The 23,258-nt window shown below is 38.2% G+C and overlaps 2 protein-coding genes across 3 annotated transcripts in view; one reads left to right on the top strand and one right to left on the bottom strand.

Annotated features, from left to right (window-relative positions):
* The window catches only part of LOC134665842 (protein croquemort-like), a 407,398-nt gene that overhangs the window by 135,004 nt on the left and 249,136 nt on the right, over positions 1 to 23,258 (top strand). The window lies entirely within an intron of this gene.
* Positions 12,640 to 23,258, bottom strand: part of LOC134665447 (dynein axonemal heavy chain 2) — an 82,690-nt gene continuing 72,071 nt past the window's right edge. Inside the window, exons 70-82 of one of the 2 annotated variants that reach the window (XM_063522437.1) lie at positions 22,955 to 23,100; positions 22,505 to 22,665; positions 22,156 to 22,360; positions 21,540 to 21,725; positions 21,134 to 21,318; positions 20,761 to 20,902; positions 20,562 to 20,642; positions 20,059 to 20,226; positions 19,807 to 19,909; positions 19,547 to 19,704; positions 18,970 to 19,085; positions 13,421 to 13,554; positions 12,640 to 12,788 (exon numbers count right to left, since the gene is read on the bottom strand). In XM_063522437.1, coding sequence (XP_063378507.1) covers positions 12,649 to 12,788; positions 13,421 to 13,554; positions 18,970 to 19,085; positions 19,547 to 19,704; positions 19,807 to 19,909; positions 20,059 to 20,226; positions 20,562 to 20,642; positions 20,761 to 20,902; positions 21,134 to 21,318; positions 21,540 to 21,725; positions 22,156 to 22,360; positions 22,505 to 22,665; positions 22,955 to 23,100 — 1,925 coding nt within the window. In that variant the 3' untranslated portion in view covers positions 12,640 to 12,648. Of the gene's footprint in view, positions 12,789 to 13,420; positions 13,555 to 18,969; positions 19,086 to 19,546; positions 19,705 to 19,806; positions 19,910 to 20,058; positions 20,227 to 20,561; positions 20,643 to 20,760; positions 20,903 to 21,133; positions 21,319 to 21,539; positions 21,726 to 22,092; positions 22,361 to 22,504; positions 22,666 to 22,954; positions 23,101 to 23,258 lie in introns of those variants that run through there. The other variant, XM_063522425.1, reaches the window with a different exon arrangement.

The following is a 23,258-nucleotide window of genomic DNA, read 5'->3' as shown; positions in this document are numbered from 1 at the left end:
AGGTTGGTGCTCTATAAATATTTTGATACTTTAAGTACTAGTTCTAACATTTGCCGATTACTTTGATTAAGTACGTGAATTTATTAATGCCTGAATCTCATAAATAGGACAAGTGTATAAAGAAACGGATAAATTAAAAGTTCTGAAAAATATCTATAAAATCTAAATATTGGAACGTAAACATGTGTGTTTGTCGTTGACTGTACTTTAAATAGTGGTAGAAATTATGTGAGCTGACTTTGAGTGCACTTAAACGTTTATTTAGCTTATTTCCTTAGGTACCTTATTTGTGCACAGAATATCAAAGATATTGTCTAGTATCAAAACTATAATTCCTACTACACAAAGTGTGACCAGCCCAAGATTTTTTGAATTTCCCGCCAATAATTTAGGTAAAATTTCAGTAGCCAGACTCTATCAATAAGGATATTTAGACTAAATCCCATAGTAGCAACATCGCCATCAAAAAGCCGTTTTGAACTATGTAACAATAGAAACTTGTTACTTTTGGCCAAATTGTTAATTGAAAATACCTACTCTCAAAAATACCTACTATAAAAATGTATTTAGTAGAGTGTTTTAACTCGGGTGAAAGGCAGCATTTTTGAAAAAAAACAGGCAAGTGCGAGTCGGACTCGCGCACGAAGGGTTCCGTACCATAATGCAAAAAAAAACAAAAAAAAGCAAAAAAAAAAAACGGTCACCCATCCAAGTACTGACCACTCCCGACGTTGCTTAACTTTGGTCAAAAATCACGTTTGTTGTATGGGAGCCCCATTTAAATCTTTATTTTATTCTGTTTTTAGTATTTGTTGTTATAGCGGCAACAGAAATACATCATCTGTGAAAATTTCAACTGTCTAGCTATCACGGTTCGTGAGATACAGCCTGGTGACAGACAGACGGACAGACGGACGGACAGCGAAGTCTTAGTAATAGGGTCCCGTTTTACCCTTTGGGTACGGAACCCTAAAAATATCATCTACTAATGTTATTGTTATGCACAAGCAGAAGATATTATAGAATCTTGTTTATTTACAAGAAGATGACATTTTTCTCCACATACCTATATATTTTTGAGAAAAATATAGCTAGGTATTTTAGTTTAAAAATCATTGTTACAATAAATATAGGCTTTTCCAGAGAACATTTATATTTCTACCGAAACGAAAGCAGAATTCACAAGGGTTTTCGGTGGACGACCGTAACGCGAATGATTGCTTGGACTGACCTTTCTATAAATATATAAATGTATTTTATTGTGTAATAATCATAATAATTATTAAGTTATATTAAATCTGGGAATGAAATTATATCAGAAAGGAGATTCTTAAATGAGTAGGTATACTCGTTGTATTGTTATTTAATAAAACAATATTTGTTGTCTTCAATGGTGGTATATTATATAAAAATATGGCACTTTATATTTAATTACATTTCAGTTATATCGAATAGATCCTATCCTTGTAGCTGTCAATAGTGGAAGAGGGCGGGGCTAGATGCAGTGTTGTCAGGCTAGTCCTGTTAAGGCAGCGTTACACATATATCTGTTAAGGTTCCTTTACACTCTACTACATCTTCCCCTTTTAAAAAACAAATTTCTTTATCACACAATTGCACAGAAGTACTAATTTCTAAAAATCTAATTCTACATTGTTCAGTCTTGCGATACTAATACTTAAGCTTTCAGTTATTACAAAATTGCACAAAGTTGTTATTTCTAAACTTAGCCACACTAATTATAATATCTTATTACTAATAATACATGTGCTACTTTTCTCCCCCCTTCAAATCATAGCAACCATTGGAGTTGAGCCCTCAACAAGCTGAGGAGACTGGTGGAACACAAAGCTTTAAGCCGCTCGGATATGGAATGATGTCCTCGTATATTCTACATTATTATTATCTAATAAGTTATATGACCTAAAGCCATTATATTTACAAATTTTTCCTTGCAACCATATGTTTTTATTTGGTTCTTTTTTGAACCACACCTGCTGTCCAACATAAAAACTATTTTTACATTTAGTTTTACTATTGTAACATTTAATATTTCTATTTAATGATCTTTGAAATTGTTTTTCTACATTAATATTAAGCCTTGGCTCTAGGTATTCATAGTTAACAATAGCTTTTGTTTTAATATTTCTGTTCATCATTAATTGACTAGGAGAGAAATTGGTACCAGAGACGGGAGAAGCCCTATACTGTAGTAATGCTAATCTAAAGTCAGTCTTATCTTCATAACATTTAAGTAAAATTTTCTTAGCTATCTGAACGCCTCTTTCTGCCATTCCGTTCGACTGAGCATATCTAGGGCTGGTATATGTGAATGTAAAACCCCATTCACGAGCAAATTGAAGGCACTCTCTAGAGTCAAAGGGCACATGGTCTGAAACTACTTCATTAGGGATGCCCCAGTTACAAAAAACATCTGTTAGGCTGTTAATAATGCACTTGGCACTCTTGTTTGTTAATAATTTAATATCTAACCATTTCGAATAATAATCATATACTACTAGATAACTTTTTGTTTTAAATTCCATTATATCTGTAGCTATTTTATTAAAGGGTAGTTTAGGTACTTCATGAGGCGATAAGGGCTCTTTCACATTATTATTTTGGTATGTTTGACATGCAAAACATCTCCTTACATATGTGTCTAAGTGTTCATCAATTTTTGGCCAATAGTACATATTCCTGGCAGTTTGTTTCATTTTAGTTGTGCCAAGATGCCCTTCATGTAAACTTTTCATAAATTTTAAGCGCAATGTGGTAGGTATTATTATTCTATGATTTAAAAACACTAGACCTTCATCCACGGTTATTTCAGATCTAAGCTTAAAATAATACTGTAAATTGTCTGACACATGTTTTTTGTCGGGCCATCCATTCTTAGTATATTCAATTAATTTAGAAAGTTCCGTATCATTCTTAGATTCCGAAATTAACTCTTGTTTTTGCTCAAGAGTGCACTGCAAGTGACTTGCAAGTCCTACACAATGGACCATTTCGTTAATGTATGGATCATCTGTGTTGTTACACTTAATATATGCACGAGATAGTAAATCTGCTATGAACATGTATTTTCCTTTTAAATATTTATATTCTATGTCATATTTCAGAAGTCTTAGCTTCATTCTTTGAAGCCTAGGGGACGGGACTTCATGAATATGTTTTTTAAGCAAGGACTCCAGCGGCTTATGATCATTTAAAATTGTACATTTTTGTCCATATATGTAGTAATGGTATTTTTGAGTGGACCAACACACACTTAATAATTCCTTTTCGATTTGTGAAAAATTTTGTTCAGACGGAGTTAAGCTCCTTGATGCAAAAGCCACTGGTTTTCCTTCTTGCATAAGACAACAACCTAATCCATCCTTAGAAGCATCACATTGTATCACTATCGGCAATTTATGGTTAAAATTTTGCAAAGCTGGAGCTTCTGTTAATTTCTTTTTAATATTTTTAAAAAAATCTTCATGAATGTCTGTCCATAACCAAGTCACATCTTTTTTCAACAATAATTGGAGCGTTGATGCAATATTAGCCAGATTAGGAATAATATACCTCCCTCTATTGAGTGAAAATAAAACAAAATACACAGGTAATCTGTGTTGCGGTTTTAAAGTGCCATCTGTTACACCTTTGACAAATTAAAAATGATTGCTTGTCAAATGAAGTCGCCATGTTAGAATTACACCGATACTATAAGCATCACTCACACAAACAAGCAATGAGGCAAAATTTTACCAATAGTCAAAGGCTTTTTTCTTAATAATTTTAATCAAAATCTAGTATTTTTTTACGTTAAGCGAAGACAGAAATATATATACTACCCAAACATTACATATACAAGTGAAGAAACCCTATATAATAGGAGCTAGGGTGCCAAGAAAGTTGTATGAAAATCGAGCAAGGAGAACCACCATGTCTGAATAATCTCGGTCTTGAAATATCTATATCTAAAACTAAGTTATGTGTATTTAAAAAAGGTATTAATAGAAAACCTGTAAGCATCAAAATTAATGATAAAAAAATAGAGTTAGTCGAGTGTGTTAAGTATCTAGGAATGTGGTTGGATCGATCTCTTAGGTGGGAAAAACATATTAACGAATTAGCTCAAAAGATTCAGAAATATTCCAATGTTTTAAAAGTTCTAGTTGGACCGGGATGGGGTGTCCATCCAAAACATCTCCGAAGATTATACTTTGCTGCAATTCGTAGTCGAATAGATTATGCGTCTTTTCTTTACGACGATAGTTGCGATTCTCATTTGTACAAACTCGATAAAATTCAAAATCAGTCATTGAGGACTATCGGCGGTTTTATTAAGTCTACTCCTATACACGCAATGGAATGCGAATTGTGTGTACAACCGTTGTACATTCGTCGCATCTATTTGGCATCCAAGTTTTGGCTAAAATCTAGATCTTTTGAAGATAACACAACTATCAAACTCTTAGATGGATTAAATAATGACTTACAAGTTCGAGACACTTTGCGAAATAAAAAACCTCTTCTTCTTACCATTCATAATATGTATAAGTTAACAACTATGTATTCCAGTAAGGTATTAGAAATGTTTACTTTGGACCAATGGGTAAATCATATAGATATTTCTAAATCTATTAAGTTAAACATTACTTCTATTAACAAATCTAAGCGCGAGTATGACAAAATTTCCCTAAGAACTTTTGTTAACAATTTTTTACGTACCAATTACTCTGGATTTTATTGCATATATACCGACGGTTCTAAGGAAAAAAACTCATTAGGTGCTGCGATTTATGACCCTCAATCGAAAGTATCGGTTAAATTACATATAAAATATGATATGTCAATAATGCACGCTGAGTTGGTTGCCATTGCTGAGGCCTTATCCTACATTCAATCCCTAGATTGCAATCATATAGTCATTCTGTCAGATTCTAAAAGTGCTCTGCAGCATATTGCTCGGTGTACCACGAAAAATCGATGTCTCCCGGTTGCCTATTCCATTTTAAATATCATTGATAAATTACAATCGCAAGATAAGACCATAATTCTGCAATGGATTCCATCTCATGTAGGTATAGCCGGTAATGAAGTAGTGGATTCCATAGCCAGGCTGGCTTGTCATGGTGGAGTAGAATGTAATACCTTGCCTTTTTATACGGATTGTATAATTTTAGCCAAACAGAGAACCTATACTTTATGGAAAGAATACTTTGATAAGAGATCAACAGAGAAGGGTATTTGGTACAAGACGATCCAACCTCATCCTTTAATGACACCGTGGATTGATTGTTTGCTTAATAGACGTGACATTGTATTGATGATGAGACTACGTTCTGGACATATCCCATTGAATAAATTCGGTTATTTAATGAAGAAAGTTCCTTCTCCTAATTGTGATGAATGTGATGTATTAGAAGACGTGTACCATGTTATAATGGAATGTGTCCGGAATGAAGCTGCTCGGATACAACTGGCTTTTTCAAGCCATAATAATATGTTTGATGTTGGGGGCTGCAATAGCGTCCTGGCTGCTCGCTCTGTCGGACGCTGCCATGGCGCTATTGCAGCTTGTACGAAAAGCTTTAGTATGTAGAATAAGTTAGTTGTAAGAATATATTAATTTGTGGTTTTTTATGGAGCGACATGTTCACCTCGGTGACAAGCTCTAAAAATAAAGAGAAAAAAAAAAACTTCAATAATGGAATTTGTATGCAACATTGCAGTCCCAAAATCGAGACTGCAATGTTTTTAACTTTTTAAATTTTTGACTGACCATAAACTAAGCGCTTCGCGACCTATTTTTTAGACGGCAAAGTCGACTTTGCCGTCCATTTTTGAGAAAAATTATTTACTCTTATTTTTTTAAGGTAGCAGTCACAAAAATAAAAGATAGCTCACGAGAACATAAGTAAGCGGAGCGATTGGCAAATTTGACCCAATGATGTGGGGTATCGTTGGATGGGTCATTCAAATTGAATAAGGGGTTCAAATAACATTTTTATACCTATGAAAAAAATAATCCCTATGCCCCCTCCGGCCCCCTCCGGGGGGTTAGAGGGGTCTTACTTTTGAACCATGGGTCCAAAAAATATGAAAATAATCATAAAATAGAAGAGAACTAAATATGTACTTTCAAAGAAAACTACTATACAGCGAATATAATCGGTGTAGCCGTTTTTGAGTTATTGCAGTCTTTTCTCTTCTTAGTAAAAAGACATACTACGCGCTGCAAAGGCACTCCTTTATCCTTGTTATGGACATGATACTAATAGCCCCCCTTTCCATGGAACCCCTTCACCCCTATTCCACCTTTGGTGCTGACACTTCCATAATTTGTAAATATTTGCAAAGTCTGTGGGTTTGACTCTGGTACGTAGCCCTGGTATAGGATCACTTTGCTGTCTGTCCGTCTGTCAGGCCGTCCGCCCGTCCGCCCGTCCGCGCGTCCGCCTGTCTGTCAAGACCCTTTATCTAGGGAAATTGAGCCACTTAACTTCAAACTTATTTCGGTATTAACAAAATGTAATAGGGAAGATGTTTGCTTAGAGGGTCGAACGGATTTACCCGAGTTTGAAGTTAAGCGACACAATTCTGAATACAGTAAAAACGTAAAAAAAAAAATAAAAAAAATGCGTACGCAACCCTCGGTAGGCGAATCCGACTGGCACCTAACCGGTTTTTAGGGTTCCTAACGGGACCCTATTACTAAGACTTCGCTGTCCGTCTGTCTGTCTGTCCGTCTGGCTGTATCTCACGAACCGTGATAGCTAGACGTTGAAATTTTCACAGATGATGTATTTCTGTTGCCGCTATAACGACAAATACTAAAAACAGAATAAAATAAAGATTTAAATGGGGCTCCCATACAACAAACGTGATTTTTGACCAAATTTAAGCAACGTCGGGAGTGGTCAGTACTTGGATGGGTGACCGTTTTTTTTTTCTTTTTTTTTTGCATTATGGTACGGAACCCTTCGTGCGCGAGTCCGACTCGCACTTGCCCGGTTTTTTTTACTGTGTAATACTTAGCTTTCATATCAAAACTGCTTTTGAAAACAGAAACAATCAAATTTTATCAGTACCTAATAAAATGTCAATTCCTTTTTACAATAGGTCCACCAGGACCAGGAGAACCAGGTCAATCAGGACAGCCAGGTCAACCAAGGAAACCAGGACAGCCGGGAGAATGCATACCCTACCGGGGTAGACGACACGATGATGACGACGAAGATTGGGGCCACACTAGGAGAGGTCGTTACGACTTAAGGCGCCGAGGTACGTAATTTCTAACTGTACGTATAGATCTACTACGGAAGATTTTTTTTACCTTACATATCCGTAACAAATTCCTCCATTCCAAAGTCAAGTGGATGGAAGAGGGTGTTTTTCACCACTAAAGTGTCCCATTTAGTTCTTCACTGTTTAAAAATGGTTTTAAAATTATAACACACTTTTACATAACAAAATATTCTCTATTAAATTATAATACTTGCTTGGGAAGTATGTACCTATCTATTCTTAGCAACATACTTCATAGATACTTACCTATCTATTGTAAGGAATGCGGAATATAATTATTGCTCCAATAAATGATGTATAAGAAGACATTACATTATAAAAGTGACTTGTGATTTCAGATGATCGCGCGGTTGAGACCGACCTCAACCCAGGGACCGTTACCGGTATTCTGACTACAGGTTATTATTGAGGTATAACCGGTGTAATTTGAATTTGGGTATTTATATCACTTAAGCTCCGAATAGAGGTATTCGAATACCGGTATTCAATAGTGTTATCGGTTTAGCCAATTGACAACAAATACCACTATTTGATAGTTTACTCCTAAAGCTATTACCGGTAATAAGTAAGTGCCAATACCGGTTGTAGTAGTACCACGATTCGTTCCTTCGCTACTCGTCAAGGACGTTGTCCGGCCCGCTTGTAAAGTTGTAAATACTTATGATTCGGATCTTAGAATGCCCGTTTTCATGTTGCTGGTGAAATTAGCTGTTAGGTGATGATTTTGATGGATAAATATTTAATAGCGTTCATTTGATTCTTTTCATTGTTTTTTAATTGTTGATTTAATTGTATTTTATTATGTATGTAGTTTATAATCTCAAAGATATGAGCGCTGATTAGACGTGCGCGCCGCCGCCATAAGGAGTACGCGCGCCGCCGCCGCCGCCGGTAGTTTAAAATTCGCGCCGAATATTTTTTTATAAGACAGTATTATGCAGCGTTAAAATATGTAATAGGTTATAGTCCGATAAGAAATAGTTGAAAATTATTGCGGGCGCCATTTCCTACGTAACTCTCACATTTTTGACGTAAAATACTTACTTAAAAATGGCAATAATTACGTACTTACGGAATTTTTCTGGTTATATAATTGAATTTCTACTATTTTATGTCGCACCAACACCATACTAAGTCATTATTTGTCTTATTACAACGTAATGAACCAAATAGATAAAAAAATATTATTTCGGATTTTTTTTCCTGTGCGTTCATCAAGACATCAAGAGACAGACCCGATTTCATTTAAGAAAGTTCTTACGAAATCATGATAAAAGTACATGCATTATTGTATACCATTGTTCAGATGTTGCTGCATCCTACGATACCCCGCTAAGTTTGATTTAATGTTAATAAAATGACGCCAATGAATGGTAAAATTTTACCACCTAATACGAGCTATAAACTTTTTGGAAAAATATAAAAATAGTAGGTTTTACTTTAGTTCATAACATAAGTTGACATTATCAGTAAGTGTATTTGTAATTAAAAGCAATTATTCTATATTAATTTAAAAAAAAAAACATGATATTGACAAAAAAAAAACCTTATGCATATAAAGTACTGTATATTCGGCAACGTCCAAAATACTAGACGTCTTTTCATTATGCAGCGTATCTTTTTATTTACACCGAACCTGGCAACATCCAACATATTTGTCATACCTATGTTTTTTTCGAAACTATTATAAATAGATTTTTTTCATGATTTTTCTACAATAAACAACCACATACCTAATAAGATAATAACACCGAAAAACTGATACTAACACAGTTTTTTAAGATTTTTTTCCCTTGTCGATTTAAGGGTTAAGCATGACTTCATTATACGTCTTAATATTGAAAAGTTGAAAAATTCCACGCCGCCGCCGTGGATTTTTTGGTGGCGCGCTGTTGCCCAATTATTTTCGACCGGCGCGCACGTCTAGCGCCGCCCGATAGGCATTTAGCCGGCGACGGTTCGCCGGTCAAAATTGGTTGGCGGTGGCGGCGAATCGGCGGCGTAGCCTTGAAAACTTGGTTTATGCGAAGAGAATTCAAACCTTTTAATTTCAAGGATTATTTATTGAATTATGGTAGGAAAAAAGTTTTTCATGCCATGAACTGTAGATAAGCAGCACAATGAACATCTTTATATTGTGAGGTTACTGTTAATTGAATTTATCACTGATTCACTACACCTTATAAAACAAAGTCTCCCGCCGCGTCTGTCTGTAACTATATGAATGTATGTTCACGATGAACTCAAAACCTACTCAACTGATTTTCATGCGGATTTCAGCTATCAATAGAAAGATTTTTGAGGAAGCTTTAGTTTAGGTGTACAATTTGTTAAGGTTTTGTGTTATCCGTGCGAAGTCAGTGCGGGTAGCTATAGTCAAATATAATAGTTATTATATGTACGTATCGCCAAGAGAGGTGAATGATTACACACACTGCTCGCACAGAGTACCTACTAATCGCAAAAATAGTATGAATGAATCAATGAGTGAATGCGACTTAAACGTACGATATTAAAAGCCTATAAAAAAAACCTTCAAGAAACTTTTTTACAGTTGATATCAACTTGATATTGGTACGAAATACGGAAGCCTAAAAAGAATATTAATTTCAAAATCTCACTGTCATTACATGATTTTGTTGTTGTGTGCGTGACTTCAACTATCGTGCTCATACCTTTACATTCAATTGTTGAGGATATGTTCTGGAATAGACGTATTAGGTTAGACTCCATATCACCTATTTCTTATTCATTGACATTGCCTGGCCACCGAATCGCTAACTACTGCCACATGTTTAGCTTAAGCATAGACAAGAGAAAGCATGCAGTCTAATATATATTAGCCAAAAAAGTTATATATCCGAACTTAATATAAGGTGCTAACAAATTAGCTACCAATATTTTTACAGCTGATAATACTCGACTCCTGGAGTATATTTAAGTATGAAACATTTAGGTTTTATGATGTTCTTTGAGAAAATTGGAAAACAAATTTGCTACGTAAAAACACCCTGTTAATGAGATAATTAAATGAGACCTCTTTTTAACTGGCCACTTCACGTTGATAAATGAAATGACACGTTGATGATAATGACATTTAACACAAACAATTGTTGGCAAAACAGAAAGTGTTAAACATCTTGTCAGTTAAATCATAGACAAATATAGTAAGCATAGAGTGCTCACTCCATACATCAGTTTTGGTACCAAAAAGACTATTATTTTCGTAATTGACATTTAGCATCGAGTAGCGGAATTATCAGTACCGCTACTTGATACTAGATGTCTCAAATGTCGCGACTCACGAAAATTGTATTGAACAACTATTTACAACTAATATTAAAGAAAATAAGTTCCAGTGAATCCTTGTTTAATATTCGCTGAAAGTTGTTGAGCATTAGACTTTTCGGTCGGTGCAACATCTATTGTCAAGTAGCAGTACTGATAATTCCGTTACTCGATACTAGATGTTGACTACGAAAAGAATAGTATTTTTGGTACCAAAACTGATGTATGGAGTGAGCATGAGCACTCTATGTATTTTTTCTTTATGTGGTTAAATGCACGTAATGATTATTTTTAATTAATTTTATTAATATAATTTTAATTTATTTTTTGTTCGGTAAATAAAACAAAAATATGATATGAAAAGTTTTCTTGATTTCTATTTAAAGTTAACTGTTTTTATATAAAGTACCATCTCTTAAAATATCGATACCTACAGCTTGGCAAAAAAGAGTAGAAATTAAAAAGTGGCAACATTGTAGTGTCGTCCCTTTCAAACCAATTTATATAAGAAAACGGGACGACACTACAGTGTTGCCACTTTTTAATTTCTACTCTTTTTTGCCAAGCTGTAATTTGTTAGCACCTTATATAAAAGCAATTAATTCCCGATCAAACTAATCTGCATAGCATTTGCAACGACAACGTGTGTAAATATCATCGTTAATGTCAAATTTCTATGAAAATATGACGTTTATATTATAATAACACTCCCTCACTTTGTTCTGTTCAAATCGGTGCAAAGTTAGCTTAGACAGACTCTAGTATCTAACAAGGTCACGCCGATGCCACGGCGATAGCGCAGTGTCGGCAGCGGCGACGCGAAAATTTTGGCGGCGGCGGCGGCGCGAAAATTTTGATGGCGGCGGCGGCGCGCCGGCGCGGCGCTCATATTTCATATGGAAATGTTTTCTGGGGTTAATTCTTTTCATTAATTCATTCATTAACCTCGTGCTTTGAAACGGTCGCAATTTCGAACCACTTGCTACGCTCGTGGTTAAATTATGAAATATTTCGCTTGTACTGCGATCAATATTATATTAGCATGAGGACTTAACAACAACTTTAACCTCTTGTCGCAAAGTTTTTGGTTACTCTTTGATCAAGTGCAATGAATACCGGTATTAAATACGATAACCATTACCGGTATACTGAATACCTGTTATTATTGAGGTATTAATGAATACCGGTATTTCATTATGTCAATTAGTGTAGTTTAGCGATAAAGACAAAAACGGAATGACAGCAATACCTCTAATTCGAATATAGGTATAACATTTTAACCGGTATTCGTTTGACAGTTTATATACAGGTATTTAATAAAACCGGTTATACGGTCCCTGCCTCAACCTGCGGACGCTGATCGTTCCAAGCCGCTACGGCAACCGGCCCGGACGCTGCTACTGCTCCTGCGACCTCAACAGCAAGCCCGTGTTCATCAGCGTCGACCCCAGCCGGCTGACGTAGACAACCTAACAATACGAATGTCCGACCACGCCAAGTTTGCACCGACTTGGCGGTGACAATGCGGACATGTCCAATAGGAGCACCATCGCCATACTTTAATGTACCTGGCGCACTTTGAATGAAAAAATAAGGTCGTCGACTCTACCATAGCACTACTTCGCCTAGTTACACGCCTATACCTAATGTAGCTCGTTATTTTACATCTGGCAACAGTCTAAAATATTCATATTCATATTATATAAAGATTTTTCTTATTTAAATAAGTACCTATTGTAGTTTGGTACTGTAATGTTTTAGAGTCAATTTCCAAGATTATACTAGTGTATTGATTCTAAATAGTTTTGTGTAATTACTTATATTAAGAATGATGTTAACAAACTATAAAATATGAACATATAAGTACGTGTTTTTTTTTGTAATTTATTGTCCTATTAAATTATAGTACCTACCTATGCGTTAACCTCATGTATGCATGCTTCATCAAATATCCATAATTCGTCTAAATTTTAACAAAAATGCCTCCAAGTATCCAATAGCATGTATGTATTACTAGAAATAAAACAAGGCAGTAGATATTATATCGTACTTGTATTGCTAAGTGGCAAGCGTACAGAGCATCGCGGTTCCGCGCTTCACCCAGAATTCGGCATTCTCCTTGCCGGAGGGCAAATCCACGGCCACCACGAACGCGCCCATGCGCTTCGGATAGTAGTAGCACGGGCAGATGTACCGGTCTGCAAACATACTGGATATTAGGCACCTAACATAGAAATAAACCTAAGCGACTAACAATGCCGTTATGTAGATTATTAGGTATAACGGATTTAGGCAAAATGTTACAGGCTCTCTCTGTCTCATGAACCGTGATAGCTAGACATCAAATTTTCACAGATGATGTATTTCTGTTGTCGCTATAACAACAAATATTAAAATGTACGGAACCTTAGAGGATATAACCAACGGAGACGACATGTCTATAATTTTCGGTACAATATAGTCTGCCGTTTTTTGCGGGGGAGGGGCACATCAAATGTATAGGTACGTAACGTCAACATAGCCATGTCAGATAAACGTCAGTCCACACATGTGTTTGACATGTGGTTGACCATTGGCCGCCTTTTTTCGACATACATAGGGGAACGCCTGTTAATGACCACTCCGTTTGGTTATATTCTCTAAGTACGGAACCCTCGTTGGGCGATTCCGACTCGCACTTGTCCGGTTTTTTTATTATATACAGTTCAGTGTGGTGGAATATCATAATAATGAGACACTGTGATGTGAACAGATTATTTTTAACACGTTGTAAAAGTGGTTCACAGAGAAGGAATCGGTAATAAGAAATATGCGAATTATGAACGCTTACTTCGGAGCCTGCGGCCCGTGGCCCGGATTGGCTTGAAGTGGATGGGCGTCAAGGGGAACACCAGCTGCATAGGAAGCGGCTCCTGCAGATACCCCTCCTTGCGGAACCATGAAGCACCTTCCAAGTACAGCCCTCTGCATAATTTATAGAAAATATATTTTTAATTTGAGAATCTATTTTTTAATTTGATAAAAACCTTTTTTTTTCATCCTGCCAGCGCCCACATTTCGTGTAGATACGACTGTTGAACAACTCAAGTAAATGGATAAGAGTATGCTCGAAAGAACAGAGGGTGCGATACAGTGCAGGCTGGTTTATCTAGGCTTCAGCTAACAGATTGTGTGTCTATGAAAAACACAGACCGTACCGCCTCTATTTTTAAGGATGCCACGCTAAAAAGATGTGTTTTCGATTGGCTTATTCTATCTTAATTTGTCTGCAACTAAGGCCCGCTTGCACCATCCCAATAACCCTGGGTTAACCGGTTACACCGTTAACCCAGTTTCAAACTGTACTGGTAACCACGGCAACTCCAGGTTTAACCGGTTAACCCCGGGTTAGTGGAATGGTGCAAGAGGGCCTAAAGTGCCCATACAACCATTTCCAGTCGCCGTTACGACGCGGTGTAGACACATCTTGTGTCGACACCGTCTGTTTCGGTCACAATTCCAGTCGCAGAGTCGTCGCCGTGTCGACACAGTTACCAGAAATGGGGAAGGGTCGACACATGACACAAAGTGACATAAAGTGTGGTCGCCGTGTGCACACATTGTTTCGGGTTTGCGACTACTTTATGCCAAAATCATTCGTTCATTCGTTCATTTTGTTCCTGTCAAATGGAAACTGTCAGATGGAAAAATAGTTAAATAAAAATAAGTGACATTAATACGCCATCTCTAAAATGGATTACAAGACGTAATTATATATTGTTTGCATTTATATTACAATAGGACTTAAATTATTATGGGGAATTAAACTGCTCGAGTGATTTGATAAACTAAGTGTAATATAATCAACGCGCCACCACATTGTTTTAGTATAGCCGGAAATGAAATTGTTTACTTCTCAGTGCTTGTGTTCATAAATATATTATTTGATGCATTTTTAGTACTTCGATGCGTATACTATACTTAAATAACAGAAATAACGCTTTACATACTACGAAACTTGTTAATTATGATGTATAAATATGGTTTAAGGCTGAGAAATATTGCAGTCACAAAGTAGTCGCAAATGTTTCGACTTTGTGTCGACTCTGTGTAGACACATGACACGCGCTGTCAAAAGTAATAACAAAGTTACTGGATTTGCAAAATGGCTCCTTGTGTTCATTTGTTTTCAGATATTCTCAAAGTGTAAAAATGACGTGGTCAGAGATGGGACTTCATAGATTAACTGTTTATTCGACTAATTAATGGAATAAAAAAAGTTAATCCTCAAATTTTAATCACGATTAGTTTAGTCGACCTAACATAGATTGAAATTGAATTAATCTGAACATTAATCGAATAAATTATCGATTAAATCTCGGTTGGAAGTTGACAGGGGGCCATTTTTGTACGTAAAAATAATAGAAATGTCTTGCATGCAGATGGTAGCCAAACACTTTGACATAAAAGTCGAGATGGGTGTCGATTTAAAGGTTTTAGGGAGTGCCGATTTCGAAAATGATGACCATTTTGGAATCCAAAATGGCGGCCATGCACTGTGTCATAAAAGTCGTCATGGATGTCGTTTTATACGTTTTAGGGGGCCCCAATTTTGAAAATGATGACCATTTTGGAATCCAAAATGGCGGCCATGCACTATGTAATAAAAGTCGTCATGGGTGTCGCTTTATAGGTTTTGGGGGGCGCAGATTTAGAAAATGATGACCATTTTGGATTCCAAAATGGTGGCCATGCACTATGTCATAAAAGTCGTCATGGGTGTCGTTTTATAGGTTTTAAGGGGCGCAGATTTCGAAAACGATGACCAATTTGGATTCCAAGATGGCGGCCATGCACTATGTCATAAAAGTCGTCATGGATGTCGTTTTATAGGTTTTAGGGGGCCCCGCTTTCGAAAATGATGACCATTTTGGAATCCAGAATAGCGGCCATGCACTATGTCATAAAAGTCGTCATGGGTGTCGTTTTATAGGTTTTGGGGGGCGCAGATTTCGAAAACGATAACCATTTTCGATTCCAAAACGGCGGCCATGCACTATGTCATAAAAGTCGTCATGGATGTCGTTTTATGGGTTTTAGGGGGCCCCGATTTAGAAAATGATGACCATTTTGAAATCCAAAATGGCGGCCATGCACTATGTCATAAAAGTCGTCATGGGTGTCGTTTTATAGGTTTTGGGGGGCGCAGATTTCGAAAACGATAACCATTTTCGATTCCAAAATGGCGGCCATGCACTATGTCATAAAAGTCGTCATGGATGTCGTTTTTATAGGTTTTGGGGGGCGCAGATTTAGAAAATGATGACCATTTTGGATTCCAAAATGGTGGCCATGCACTATGTCATAAAAGTCGTCATGGGTGATCTTTTTATAGGTTTTAGGGGGCGCAGATTTCGAAAACGATGACCATTTTGGATTCCAAAATGGCGGCCATGCACTATGTTATAAAAGTCGTCATGGATGTCGTTTTATAGGTTTTAGGGGGCCCCGCTTTCGAAAATGATGACCATTTTGGAATCCAGAATGGCGGCCATGCACTATGTCATGAAAGTTAACATGGGTGTCGTTTTATAGGTTTTGGGGGGCGCAGATTTCGAAAACGATAACCATTTTCGATTCCAAGATGGCGGCCATGCACTGTCATAAAAGTTGTCATGGGTGTCGTTTTATAGGTTTTGGGGGGCGCAGATTTAGAAAATGATGACCATTTTGGATTCCAAAATGGTGGCCATGCACTATGTCATAAAAGTCGTCATGGGTGTCGTTTTATAGGTTTTAGGGGGCGCAGATTTCGAAAACGATGACCATTTTGGATTCCAAGATGGCGGCCATGCACTATGTCATTAAAGTCGTCATGGCTGTCGTTTTATAGGTTTTAGGGAGCGCAGATTTCGAAAATAATAACTATTTTGGAATCGAAGATGGCGGCCATGCACTATATTAAAAGTCGACATGGATGTCGTTTTGTTGGTCATGGTCATCATTTTCGAAATCTGCTCTTCCTAACACCTATAAATCAACATCTATGACGGCTTATATGACAAAGTGCACGGCATCTTTGAATCCAAAATGGTCATCATTTTCGAATTCTGCACTCCCTAAAACCTATAAAACGATATCCATGACGACTTTTATGACAAAGTGCACGGCACACATCTTGGATTCCAAACTGGTCATCATTTTCGAAATCGGCACTTCCTAAAACCTATAAAACGATATTCATGACGACTTTTATGACAAAATACGTAGCCGCCATCTTGGGTTATAAAATGATCATCGTTTTCGAATTCTGCACTCCCTAAAACCTATAAATCGACATCCGTGACGACGCAAGTTATCTTTATTTTCAGATCTAACAAATTGCTACAGAATACAAAGGACAAAAAAAGAAGCGAGGAGGTAATGAAAAAAGCAAAAATACAGATGATTCCTCGACGCAATTGGATGATTCTTAAATTGTGTCCAGATTTTTTTGTCATAAAAGTTTTTATTTTTCACGTATTACTCTCACAAGTTCCGTGACATTTCGACCTTGTAATTTTTTAAGTAAATGTTTTTGTTTATCTGTGAGGATCTCACTAGAATAATATAATCAAGGTATGTTTATATTTAATAATTGAAATAGTAACGCAAAAAAAAATTATATTTGTGTCTTATATTCCTGCCGAAGACTTTTATTTTTCCTTTTCCTTCTACACAAGTTTGGTCAAGTAATAAGAATTTAGGGCTCTCAATTTTATTTTGACTTCTACAACAGTAAAGCTACGAGGCCATGTTTGGTATCGTTTTCGTATAAATTCGCAGTACCAAATTTAGTTATGGTATCACATTGACACCATTCCAAAGTAAAAACATATAAACTTACTTTCTTTTAAACTCCTCTTCACGCTTAAACTGCTGAACAGTTTTAATTTAAATTTAGTACACATATATTTTGAGTCCCGAGACAGGACATAATAAGTTATCTCAAAAATCATCCTTCAAAGGTGTGAAATGAGGTGTAGGGGGGAATTCAGAATTGACTTCTTGAAGTTAATACTGTTTAAGTTTAGGTTTGAAGTCATGTTTTTTTTATCATTTTTAACTAAATCAAAGATGTAGACCATCCCAAATTTAATATAAATCGGTTCAGCGGTTATTGATTTCCCGTACAAATTTCCACGCCACTTTTCACACCTTCAAAAGATGATTTTGGTTATAAGATCTATCCTATGTCCTGTTCCGGGACGCAAACTATTTCTATACCAAATTTCAACGAAATCGGTTCAGCGGTTAAGCGTCAAGAGGAGTTTAAAAAAAACCGACCAAGTGCGAGTCGGACTCGCGTATTAAGGGTTCCGTACATTAAGTCGGACTCGCGCTTGACTGCACATTTCTAATAGGTTTTCCTGTCATCTATAGGTAAAGAACTATTTTGTGTATTCAGACAGACATACATACAGACGCACGAGTGATCCTATAAGGATTCCGTTTTTTGCTTTTGAGGTACGGAACCCTAAAAAGATTTTTTTAATTTTGTGGAATGGTTTCAATGTGATACCTTAAATGGATTCAGCAACCCAGATTTATACGAAAACGATACCATACACGGCCTAGCACCTTCACGGATGTAGATATATCAAGATAAAATTGAGAGCCCTAAATAAACTTTCAAGAGCGGATATCTCAAAAACTATTCAACATATCGAAAAAATTGACTGAATAAACTTGTAACAAATTAAATTAACTTTCATTTTGTATAAGTGGCCATGTCGCTAAGATGCATAGTTTCCGAGATATAATCGAAAAACCGGAAAATGGGACATTCAAAGCCCCCTCTCTTCCCCCCGCTCAAGGGCTACGGCCGGGGACTTTTGATATGTTCACCTCCTAACTTGTCCAAACCAAGTTACAGAGTCAAAAATTGTGTTCCGAGCATTTCCCTCTACAACTTTTTTGAGCATTCGTTGGCTGACCTAAGTAGCTTATTGCATTTCTTTAAAAACTTTTCTGTAAAAGGTTGACGGGTGTTGGGTGTTTATATGGTTTTGGTCGATTATTATCATTTGCATCGCCCATGATGACTTACTAGAATTACTTACGAGCACACGAGACACTAATAGTAGTTTGACAAACCTTGGTTTTCAAGAGGTATTTTATATTGACATTTGCTGTCACAAATTTGCTGTCAGATTTAGTCGCAAACCGCACGCAAAGTGCACACAAATGTGTCGACACCTTGTTACGGAAAAGTGTACACACGGCGACGACACTTTGTTTCGAAACAGTTCTAGACACATTGTGTGGACTCTGTTACGACACATCTGACATTTAGTTACCACTTTGATGATTCTGCGACTAGAATGGTTATATGGGTGACTTAAGAGTTAACAAACTAACCTGATGTAGACACCGCCATCCCGCGGCGGACGCACGAATGCGGACTCATCCATAGGCAGCACCGTGAACTCCCAGCACAGCGTATCTATAGGCCAACTTTCTCCGCGCGCAGTTGTCTGTAAAGTAAGGGCCGTTTGAGAGAGGGACTCAACAACAATAAACAACTATAAATCTAGACACGCGGTAGCGTGTCCAGTGTCCAGCCAAGTTCAAAGAAAAAGGAACTGGCGACGCAGCAACCGTATGTAGGTAATATTACACAAACCATTTCAAGCCACTTTTGACCCCTGCAATGCGCAACGTAAAACCTACCTACACGTATGAAATTTGGCGCGTTTATTCGAGCCCCTTAGCTCGTCTAGAACACATAATTTGTATATTACCGTCTCAAACCACCAATGAGTCAAGGTATATACCATAAGGATACCATGTTATCCTTTTCGGTATTCGGCCCTTCGGACTTCCCGAAATTATTATGGTTCAAGATCTTGAGAATGCCAGTGAGCGCAATCAGCGCCGGCAGCCAGTCGAGCCACGCGGTGAGGGGCCCCCGGGAACAGATCGGAGCCATAATCACCTGCATGACGGCGGTGAGGAAACCGGTGGGGGCGACCAGCGCCGGCAGCCAGCACAGTGTGGGCGGGGAACGAGGCGCGTTGGCCCACGCGGTGAGGTGCGCCCCGCGCAGGAACAACTCGCGGCACCACGATCCTAGCGGCTTCATGGAGGGTCGAGCTGCGGAGTTATGGAGTAAAATTTCACCAGTTAAGTTAGGCTAATCATTAATCTGTGTATATTTACATCGATGGAAAATGTAGAACATTCACTAGCACGTACCTTTCTGCCAGAACGTGGGCACTTTACCCTCGAAAATGCAGTTATACATGATCTCTAGCATTTCTGACATCACCACCAGACCTTCGATTGCGCGCCTCAGCTCCTGCAATGCAGAGCTACTTGTTTATAAACATGTAAAAATGTGACTTTAATATAACATAGATATTTTCCCAAAACAATGACGCATGTGGGCATCATGAATGCATGATATCAGGCTAGCTCATGCATTCGATATCCTCCACGTCGACTTACCTTAAGTCCTGAAACAATGGTGTTGATGAGAACGTTAAAATAGCCGATCTCCTGCAGCAGAGAGACGCACATTGGCATCACGATTTCGGGACCCATCATGCGCTCGGTGGTGTCCATGTCAATTTTGTTAGGCAGCTTTGTCATCATCTCCTGAGCTAATTCGTCAACCTGCGGGAGAAGTTGATTAGCCAGCTCTAAGTACTCGAGCGGAGCACGGGGTAGGTACTAGTAGTTTGCATCAGCAAAATCCTAAACAATGAGGATAAACGTGCAAACTTAACGCAAATGTCGCTGCAAACATTGAAAAATAAAAACAAATCATAGACTACAGACTTCTGTCATTTTTGGGTTCAGTTAGAGGCAGTGTAATCTGTGAGTTTTTACTCTTATGGGTTTAGAAAATTCTAGTATGTCCTAAGTTTACGAAAACACAATAAGTATTAAAGGTTCTACCCGCCGTAGTAATACACTGATAATACCTAGATTCAATGGCCTAACTTTACCTTCTGATCTTCGCCGCCACCTGCGCCTCCTCCGCCGGTGGAAGCGAGAGAAAACAACGTCGAACACAATATAAGGGCGTCCTGAAAAACAAAACGAATATTTCCATGATGCATCTGTCTAAAGTAATCAAACAAAACAAAACCCAGTTTGATTTGCAGTGTTCATGTGATCAAGAAGTATAGCCTCTTGATAACTGACTTGAGCGAGCGTGGCTACGTCGGCGGAGGCGTGCTGGCCGACAGACTCGGCGCGCTCGTAGGCCGGCCACAAGTCCAGGAAGTCACGGTACGACTCCAGGCTGCCGTCCCGGGGTATGTGGTACGCGGGGATGGTCGCTAGTCTAAAAGTCAGATATAGCATGGTTGGGTTTCATAATAAACTTAGTAGGCACAATATTCACCGTCTTGCTACCGGCCGGGCACGGAGGCGGAGGGAGATCTCTTTAAAATGAATAGTCGCATTTTCTTCGATAGTTTAAAGGCATTCCAGTCATTCCATACAATTTATGTCAGTATATTGATGCCTCCTGCCTCCTGTTTCCCAGCTTCTGTGCTAGTACACGGAACCTTACCTATAGAAAGGTACATCCAGAGCCTCCTCGCAGAAGAACTGGTTGATATAAGCAATAAGCACACGTTTGTCCCAGTCGTCAGTGATGTGGCCTCCATAGTTGATGATCGCGAACAGATATCGCAAAGCATCCCATGGGACTTCTTCGTATTGTTCTAGATAGTTGGCCAGTAGGTTATCGGATACCTAGGAGATATGTTTGTTTAAAAAATAGATAAAGCTAGTCTCATTAGTACCTGTAGGTACTTAATTTTATTACAAGTTACATTTCATGATGGGCGACATTAATGTGGCACGAGTTATAAATGCCACAATATTAAAATCGATTGCCTAAAATACAGTCAAGGTATAGGTGTTTGGTCTTATAAAAAATCTATTAAACTAATATGTTTTGGGATTATAGTTACATCAAAATCCGCGTCATTAAAGCTGTAAACAGCATTATAGCCGAGCTGTCGGAAGCGCTTCCTGGCGATAAGCGAACAGTGGAAGAACGAGACGCAGTACAGTAGTCTCCGGTACTTGGGCGTGGCATCGTCGAACTTGTCCTCGTTCATGTTCGCGAACAAGCGGACCATGTTGCCTTTTAGACCCTAGAAATATTATGATAAGAGAACTGGTAACTGGATTAACGTTACGAGAACGTGTCTTTAAGTCATATGTATATTGTTTCACACCGTCAGTTTAATCACACTTGTCTAATTCCAGACATCGATTGCCATGTGCCTCAGTTAGGTACCAATCTAGAAATACATCACTATCTAATATTATTTTGAGGCAGTCCATGGAAGCGCAATGAGCCGAGCAAAACGCACGCCAAGTGACATTCTGCAAGCATCATGAATCTATGGTGGTTTGGTAGTCGCCTTAATGTTTCTCTGCAGCATATATTCGTACAGCAGGAGTTTATCATCAGGCATAGAGATCTACAGTCAGGATCTCAGCTGAATTCTGGAGTTGACCTGACTGCGCATCAAGCCTAGGCATTCTCACGCCAAAAGGCTGTTAACAAGAAATACGTGCCTGTGGTGGTTCAGTCGTCATTTTAATGCTTCTCTGCAGCACGTGCAGCGGGAACTTGTCGTCTGGCATAGAAGAAAGCCACAAGCGGAATCTCGGATGAATCTTAGGGTTGTCTAGGCCACGCAGAGATCCAAGCCACGCACACGCCAAGTGACAGTTAGCGAGGAATACCCAGCCGCCTTCCCTCATGCCAGTGGCTAGCATCCTGCAAGAGAACGGATTACTTAGATGCATACATATTTCAATTGGAAGGGTACTGAATTCTGATTACAACTAGATAAATAATATCAACGTACTGTGAGAAGACCTTAGTGACAACTGGTACAAAATACTGGTGGTATTATACTACCTGGAGGCAGCTGGTGCTTGGCCCTGTCCCAAACTGAGCGACTGGAACTTGTCAAACATTTTCATCTCCGTGGCGAGTGCAATGAGTGCGGCCGTGGGGTCTACGCCCGGAGACAACACGAAGAGCAACGACGTCTTATACGATGACTCCTCCCAGGATTGCTGTAATACAGTTGCATATGAATCTGTTTTTGCATCCTTCTTAGAAGGGCGAGTTCGCTGTCTAAATAACACCGCATTCGGCTACATAGCCGAGATTATAAGTGCGTCTTCTATAATGTTGAGTCTAGCAGCCTTTGCTGTACCCAGTGAACCACGGGCATTACATAGAAGCAGTTTAATAAATAATGTTGAGTTCATATACTTTTCTTCCAAACATAAAGAGACCGAACCGAATAACAAGCACTGTGACTTTCAAGAAGACAGCAGATTATACACCTTTATTTTGTACCTTAATATCCAGAACAGGTGGTTCTACATAGCGCGGTCCCAGCACATTGATGATGAAGGTAGTAATGCAAGCAGACACGCGATCCACCCGTAGTGAACGAATCCAGAGAATGCGTTGGAAGTCGTTCATTGTGTCGTTCCATTCACCTAAGGAATATAAGTAGGCTTAGTTGTGATACGTGCATTCTCATGACAGAATCATAATAAGATGAGAAAAGAAGATACTTAATCCAATAGAAAATTAGCTGCTTGTATTGTAAATATTGGTCTCAAGCTGTCTAAAAGACCCCACTTTGTGTTTTGGT

This window comes from Cydia fagiglandana, chromosome 1, assembly GCF_963556715.1.
Source record: "Cydia fagiglandana chromosome 1, ilCydFagi1.1, whole genome shotgun sequence".
NCBI classification, from domain to species: Eukaryota; Metazoa; Arthropoda; class Insecta; order Lepidoptera; family Tortricidae; genus Cydia; species Cydia fagiglandana.
This window is presented reverse-complemented; position numbering and strand designations above follow the sequence as displayed.